Source organism: Bufo gargarizans, chromosome 1, assembly GCF_014858855.1.
Source record: "Bufo gargarizans isolate SCDJY-AF-19 chromosome 1, ASM1485885v1, whole genome shotgun sequence".
Lineage (NCBI taxonomy): Eukaryota > Metazoa > Chordata > Amphibia > Anura > Bufonidae > Bufo > Bufo gargarizans.
The window spans coordinates 316,005,637-316,013,698 of NC_058080.1; the positions used below are offsets into that span (position 1 = coordinate 316,005,637).

General features: G+C 43.8%; 1 protein-coding gene across 1 annotated transcript; it reads right to left on the reverse strand.

Annotated features, from left to right (window-relative positions):
- Positions 1 to 440: 440 nt before the first annotated feature.
- RPL36 (ribosomal protein L36) lies at positions 441 to 7,719 on the reverse strand. Its single transcript, XM_044305644.1, has 4 exons — positions 7,654 to 7,719; positions 5,358 to 5,451; positions 3,005 to 3,139; positions 441 to 571 (listed from the first exon to the last, which is right to left on the reverse strand). Exons 2-4 carry the CDS (start codon positions 5,448 to 5,450, stop codon positions 482 to 484), a joined length of 318 nt encoding a protein of 105 aa, XP_044161579.1. The 5' UTR covers position 5,451; positions 7,654 to 7,719; the 3' UTR covers positions 441 to 481.
- Between the last annotated feature and the right edge of the window lie 343 nt (positions 7,720 to 8,062).

Genomic DNA, 8,062 nt, shown 5'->3' on the forward strand with positions numbered 1-8,062 from the left:
ATTTATATATGGATGTCGTTTTTTTGCAAAATTTTACAGCTGAAAGTGAAAAATGTAATTTTTTTTGCCAAAAAATCGTTAAATTTCGATAACAAAAAAAGTAAAAATGTCAGCAGCAATGAAATACCACCAAATGAAAGCTCTATTAGTGAGAAGAAGAGGAGGTAAAATTCATTTGGGTGGTAAGTTGCATGACCGAGCAATAAACGGTGAAAGTAGTGTAGTGCAGAAGTGTAAAAAGTGGCCTGGTCATTAAGGGGGTTTTAGCTAGCGGGTTGAAGTGGTTAATGGATCTAGTATGAGCAATGCTCTGTGAGCTAAATACAGTTGCACATTTCTCAGCTTTATGAGCCCAAAACTTAAAATCCTACCATCTTACCAACAATCATAAAAAAATCCCAATTAGTAAGCCTTACAGAACAATCAATCTCCACAAAGTGTGTTTTTTGGAAACATTTATTTGTAGTAGAACTTGTACAGTTTAGTCTTTCTTGGCCGCAGCCTTTCTCATGGCAGCTAGCACATTGCTGAGTTCTTCTCTCTTTCTCTTGGCGCGGATGTGAGTTCCAATCTAAAGAGGGGAAAAACAAAGTAGCTAAATAGTAATGCCTTATTCCGCAGTCTGAACGGTACAAATCGAAAACCTATTAGGCCCGATATGGCTAACCTCTGGAAATCTAGCTGTGGTAAAACTACAACACTTGCTTGGCTGTTCTCAGACCTCTATACAAATGAATGGAGCATACTGAGTGCCAGAGATTAGCCATCACTGTATTAGGCAGTGAGTGTTCATATCTGGATTGAACATTTCATTTGGAGCCTCTGTCACACAGTGCATAAAATAAAAAAAAAGGGACAAAAAAGTGCAGCCTGCTGTGCAATCTTGTCCAGTAAAATACTGGCCTAATTATATTCATGCAGTACATTTACTCCATTTAACCCCTTAGTGACCAGCCTGTTTTGGGCCTTACTGACCAAGCGGTTTTCTTCCCTTTTTCATCGTCGCGTTCCAAGAGCTATAACACTTATTGTTCCATCTGTATAGCTTTATGAGGGCGTGTTTTTTGTGGGACAAGTTGTAGTTTTTAACGGCACCATTTTGGGGTACACATAATTTTCTAATTAACTTTTATTAACTCTTTCTGGGAGGGAGATGGAAAAAAGAAATACTGCCACTGTGTTATTAAGTTAAAATTTTTACAACGTTCATTTTTCGGTATAAATATCTTTATTTTCTGGGTCAATACGATAACCGATTCTAAATACATAGTTTTTTTACGTTTTACTACTTTTTTGCAATAAAAACCTTATTTTTTTATGTTTTTGCTTTACCTCTTCCAAAGACACCTACCTTTTTCTTTATATAGAGTTGTGTGAGGGCTTGATTTTTGGGAGACTGCATGTATCCTTCATTGGTATCATTTTGGAGTAAATGGCGCTTTTTGATCGCTTATGTTTTTTCGGTGGCAACTAAGAATAAATGAGCAATTCTGGTTTTTTTTACGGCGTTCACCGTAGGGGATAATTTACGAAGTCTAGGTTGTTATTGAGGCAGCATACCAAACATATGGGGAAAAAAGTTTTGAAATTTTTTTCATTGAATGTTTTTTTTTTTTTTTACTTTCTTTTACCACTTAAACATCTTTTTGATTGCCTTTAAAATGCAATGCACTATCCCTATAGCACATTTCATTTTAATGGCAATGCTATTCTGATATTGACCAGCAGGCTGCACCAGAGGCACAACCTGCTGGAAATCACTTAAGGCTGGGCTAGGGTCTACATCAGACTCCAGGCAGCCTTCATCGGCACCCCGAGATAGCATTTGCGAGGTGCCTATTGGAGACAGAGGGAGTCCACTCCCTCTGTCAGCACTTTACATGCGGCAGGCACCATTGCCCACCGCATGTAAAGTGTTAAACAGCCCGGATTGGCACTCCTGCCGGTCAGCGGCAGCCCAGCCTAAGGCACCCTAGTGACTGCCCTAAAAACACGTATGGGTGGTCACTAAAGGGTTATAGAGCTGAGCAGATTGATGTAAAGTTTTGCCAGAAAAGACTCTAGTGACAGATGTCTAGCTATGTATACACAGGGAATGTTATGAATCATGATGGCTGCAGACTGCATTCCATGTTTTGGTGACAGGTTCTTAGTTGCTCTGCTCCAATAAAAGATGAAACAATGATTCTGTATGGAGATGAGTGATCTTTTACTGATTAGAAGGCGATTGTCATGAAGGAATGCTTCCTTCCCGAAAATCGGATGCTCAATTGAGCAGTGTAAAGGTGCCATTACACAGCTGTAAGCAAAGCCTTTAATTCAAACTTCTACCTTATCAGGGATTAGCAACCTCCAGCTGTTCTGAAATTGCAGTTCCCAGAATTCTTCAGTCACTACTATTGGAGTTACAAGAGAAGCTAAAAAAGTGGGAATGCTGGGAGTTGTAGTTTCAGCAGCTGGAGTGCCGAATATTGCTGACCCCTGCACCATATCAAAGTTCACTGAGCTGGGACTCTCCTTGGAACAGTAAAAGATGAACCTGTGTACACATGTTCTGATACCAAATCAAAGCTGCTCCTTTTATCCAACTGCCCCCATCTGTATCACTATATAATTATGCTAAAAACTGGTGTAAGATAAATCAATCCGGGGAGATAGTTCTGGGCAGTTACAAGATGTACCACTGCCTCCCACGTCATTGTGCTTCCTGCACTATAAATTGGCGTAAATGCAATAGGAGATTGTTCCATGAAGTCAACTGTACATGCGCAACAAATTAAGAATTAGAAAAACTAGTATTTACACTGGGTAGGTCTAATGCCATATATTTATAGGAAATCGGCCACCTCCTTCACCAGGCCTGGCTCTTAATAAATTAGTCTAATCTCAGCCCAGTGAGATGAGACCAACGTAATCAAAAGAGGTCGGCCTCACTGAATTCCCCTACAGAGACGGAGAAATTCAACTATAAAAAAGGTAGCTACAATCAGCTTCTACTACATACCCTCTTTTTGATGAACTTAAGAGCTCTCTTGTCCTTGGACACTTTCAGCAACTCCATGGCACGTCTCTCATAAGGAGCAAAACCACAAACTTCACGGATCATGTCACGGACAAACTTGGTGTGCTTGGTCAGGCGCTACAGAAAAAAATAAAAATTACAGTACACTGCATAAATAAAACCACTTAGTTTCATTAAAGACACACTAATGAAAACAACAACTGCAATTTTCACAGCATTTCAAGGCTCAGTTTACTGCCGACACAAATTTGACAGATACCCCTGCCATGCAGTTGTACACATCACCCAGAGACAGACATGGTCATAATATACAGAACAGTATATTGGTATGTCGACATGCAGGGCTAGGCAATTTGGCCTTGAATAAAAATATATTTTACTCACTTTGAATAGGTATTTAACAGAAACATTCATAGACATTCAGATTTTATATTTTTGTTATGTTTGGGTATTGTTCCTTTTTCATTTTGGCAGTACTATAACAGGACTCAGTAGCAGTCAGCATATATAGTTTCTCCTTTCCTGGCCGCAGTGAATGGTCTGAGTCAAGTGAGTCTTGTGCTATCTGTTCACAAACCGCAGTGGTGACATGCCTGGAAAAGGTACATCACCACTGCAGCCACTGTACTGAGCTAGTCCAGGATTTTTCTGAGTTTATGAATTATATTTTGACGAGTGTCCCACTAAAGAGAACATTATCAACTTGAAATGCAGTAAAATCTGCAGGCAGCCGGAACTGAGAAGGAATCAGTATAACTTATTTCTATGTTTATATTTCTGCTATTGCTGGCTTCATTGTACATGGTGGAGGTGCCATCAGTAATTGATATTCTCTGTGTAAGGCCTCTTGCACATGACCGTATGCCCTCCGAGATATACAGTCCGTGAGCAGGCCATATGTCCCGGAGGAGCATGGGAGAGCACAGAATCATAAATTACAATGATGCTGTGCACATCAGGGCCGCCTGTGGGGCTGTTGTCCTGGACTCATGATCTTATGAGTCCGGGACAATCTTGATGCTGCGTGCTCCCATGCGCACGATCAATGCAAGAGGCCTAAGTGTGAATACAGATATAGCTGTCTGTCCCTGGGGACACAGGGGCGGTTTTATCAGTAATTGATATTCTATGTGTAAGTGTGTATATATACATAGCTGTCAGTCACTGATAGCTGTACATGGGGAGGTGCCATCAGTGATTGATAGCATTCTCTGTACAAGTGTGTATACATAGATAGCTGTCAGTCACTGATAGTTGTACACGGGGAGGTGTTACCAGTTATTGATAGCATTCTCTGTGTATACATCGATAACGGGCAGTCACTGATAGCTGTATACAGGGGAGGTCTAAAGTTCAGAAAAAGTGGCAATTTAAATGTATAAATTAAGTTATACTGAATCTGCTCCCACAACAATTTGCTGAGGTCCTCATGCTCCATTACATGCTGCCTGGTGAAGTCTGACAGACTGTTCAGGGGTCATGTGCACTAACAGACTGATTAAAAACGTGAAAAAAGTCACTAATTGGGTCATTAATCAAACTAGTGTAAAGTAGAACTGGCTTAGTAATAGGAAAGCCAATGCCTTCTCAAACAGCTGATCAGCAGGGGTCCTGTGTGTTGGTCTCTATCGATCAGATACTCATGACCTATCCAGGTTTATCAGTTATAAAACCCTTTGAAAGGGAATGTCACCAGCGACTTTCCTATACAACTGTTTGCATAGACATATTGCTGTGGTTCACGCGCTTCAAATGTAGTTTCTTTTGTTGATCTGAGGCCCCGTTCCGCAGTTATAACACTTTCCTATTATGCAAATTAGGCTTCTAGTGCAAGGAGGGCATCACTATTGCCTCTCTTCACCCTAGCTGCAGTCATTTCCTTGGCCAAACCCCCTCCCCTCCCTGCTTTGCTGCTGCCTGTTCCTGTCAATCGCAATCAAAGCAGCCAGGGAGGGGCTGGTCACAGAAAGGAACGGAGCTTGTGTGCTACAAGAGAAATGGTTATGCCCTCATTGCACCAAAGGCCTAATTTGCATAATAGGAAAGTGTTATCATGGGAAAGGAGTCTCTGATCAACAAAAGAAAAACATCTATGCCAACCACTGGATAGGAAGGTCGCTGGTGACAGATTTCCATTTAAGTGAATGCTACTGAGACAACTACGCAGCCACCGGATGAGATTGCACTGTGCCAAGTTAGTATAAAAGGGCAGTGGCTCTCTTCTGATTGAAGGGATCCCTACTGTCAAATGAAGATATGCCACAACTTTACTAGCCTTGCATACCAGTATCTGTACAAGGTTGGACAGATTGTTTCATCCACCAGCTATACTCACCCCTCTCCTACGTGAGTGTCTGGGCTTTGAGACGTTCTTGGTCACTTTATGGCCTTTATTTAGGCCCACAGCCATAGGATACCTGATAGCCATTCTGAAATAGAAGAGAAGTCTTAGAATACAATATAAGCAATGCTCAGCTTTGTACATAACATGAAGCACTCTCCCGCACCATGTCAATCTACAATGGAATGGCTGCAGAAACAAATATGCTGAACAAGTATAAGGAATCTATAAGATTACCAAAACTGGAGAGATTTTCCACAGAAAACATTCCCACAGAAAATCAGCAGTTATGATGTATTTCTACAAACAGATCTGCAGTTGTAGGACATTCGTTTTAGGCCTCGATACTACCGTATTTTTGGTCCGCATGCCAGCTACATTTTTTTGCATACCAGGTTGTGGACCCATTGTTTCAATGGGGCTGGAAGACATGAGGTCGGTACTCCTGTGCTACCCACAGCCATACGTCCATCCACGGCCCCGCAAAGAAAAGGAAAAAAAAAAAAAAAGTGTCCTTTTCTTCTGTTTTGAAAACAAGAGGGTGCGATGTGTGGAAAGGGGAAATGCGGGCTGCACATGGCCGGCAACTGTTTTGTGGATCTGCTGATATGGCAGTGTGCATGAAGCCTTAGGGGTATGTCCACACTATGGATACAGAACCCATAGATACACAACATGACAATTTATGTTGCAGATTTTTTTTATCCTCCACAGTGCATAGATCGAAATCTGCAGTAAAAATGCATTTTCTGAAGGCAAATCCGCAACGGAACAGTTTGTGCACCAGTGGCTACTGAGGCCTGTGACTGCCTGGACGAAACATTTATGGTCCAATGGAGACCAGAAGGAGCCTTCGGCAGGAGAGTTCATAAGGCTACTTTCACACTTGCGCTTGATCGGATCCGTTCTGAACGGATCCGATCATATTAATGCAGACGGAGGCTCCGTTCAGTACGGATCCGTCTGCATTAATAACTTAGAAAAAATTCTAAGTGTGAAAGCAGCCTGAGCGGATCCGTTCAGACTTTCAATGTAAAGTCAATGGGGGACGGATCCGCTTGAAGATTGAGCCATATGGTGTCATCTTCAAGCGGATCCGTTCCCATTGACTTACATTGTAAGTCTGGACGGATCCGCACGCCTCCGCACGGCCAGGCGGACAGCTGAACGCTGCAAGCAGCGTTCAGCTGTCCGCGCGGAGGCGAGCGGAGGCTGAACGCCGCCAGACTGATGCAGTCTGAGCGGATCCGCTCCATTCAGACTGCATCAGGGCTGGACGGAGGCGTTTGGGTCCGCTCGTGGGCTCCTTCAAACGGAGCTCACGAGCGGACCGACGAACGCTAGTGTGAAAGTAGCCCAAGCCTGGCTGCTCCCCTGCAGATGTTACTAAGGGTCGGACACCCCCTTTAATTTATCCATAACAGGTTTGCGTCAACGCCTGGCAAGTTTTTAGTTACAACCATTTGGTTTACGAACTAATTTTTAAAGGTGTCGCACACTCCTTGGGGCCTTTTCGACTAGACCAGGCATCCTCAACCTGCGGCCCTCCAGCTGTTGTAAAACTACTACCCCCACAATGCCCTGCTGTAGGCTGATACCTGTAGGCTGTTGGGGCATGCTGGGAGTTGTAGTTTTGATACAGCTGGAGAGCCACAGTTTGAGGATGCCTGGACTAGACCCCTCAGCATGGTTGGACCTGCGGCACACATACTTAGCTGATCCCCACCGCGGGTTCCAGCTCTTTAATGCCTGCATCCAGCGACAGGCTATAGCGTTGACATGTGTACCAAGCACATTACTAGGTCACAGATGTTGGCAGAGGGCAGAAAAGGAGCAGGAACCTAAAGGCAGGGATCAGATAAGTATGACTCTGCAGATCCAGTTATGCTGGGAGGTCTACCATAATGCCCCCAGAGTGCGTGAAAGTAAGCTCATAGAAATCAGTCCATAGTCCACCTTACGGTACAAAACAGTACATACAGCATCAATAACAGTCATACTACCGTAGAGGTGGTAGTCACAGCTTTACAGCAGAATGGACATGTCATGGCCAGGACTAGACTGGAGAGATGGACAGCGGCTGCGGTGCTGTACATCATATACACCACGTACCAGCGGCCATAGTGCTCTATGAGGTTCCAACAGCGGCTTCCACACGTTCTCCTCCAGAAATAACCGCAAGGTCAGACAGCCGAAATCCTCCCCGCCATACCCAACGTGAAACCAGCCGCTCCGCGTTAGGATGGCAGAGATATTACACGGATTTCACCCGCCATTAATACTAACATACCTGTAAGATCTGATGGCAGACACACCGGAAGGAAGGAGCACAACCGGAAGTTCCTTATTTCATACGTCGGCTGAGTCCTCCAGAGCCTGCGAGAAGAGCAAGAGCAGGGCCGCTCTACCATAGAGTACACGTTATCAGCCCTCGCCCGTTAGACTATATTCCTGTGACACTGTTCAGAGTGTATCCTCGTGCGGGTTTACTACTACTGAGGATTCTTATAGGAAGGATGATTTCAGAGCTTGTAATGGAATGTGCATGGCCCTGGCATTACTGTAAAGCATAGAGTGGCATGATGCCATGTGACTGCTTCCTCCCGCCCCTTACAGACTGTGCCAGATGCAGGACAAGCAGAGCAGGGAGAGTGCAGGTGTAACGTTATATTTCCTTACCTCGTGAGATTTCACTACCG

Coding starts and splice junctions, on each gene's coding strand:
- RPL36 (XM_044305644.1), bottom strand. CDS start 5,450: ATGGCTATCAGGTATCCTATGGCTGTGGGCCTAAATAAAGGCCATAAA. Junction 3,140..5,357: donor GACACTCACGTAGGAGAGGG/GTGAGTATAGCT, acceptor TTTTTTCTGTAG/CGCCTGACCAAGCACACCAA. Junction 572..3,004: donor TTAAGTTCATCAAAAAGAGG/GTATGTAGTAGA, acceptor TCCCCTCTTTAG/ATTGGAACTCACATCCGCGC.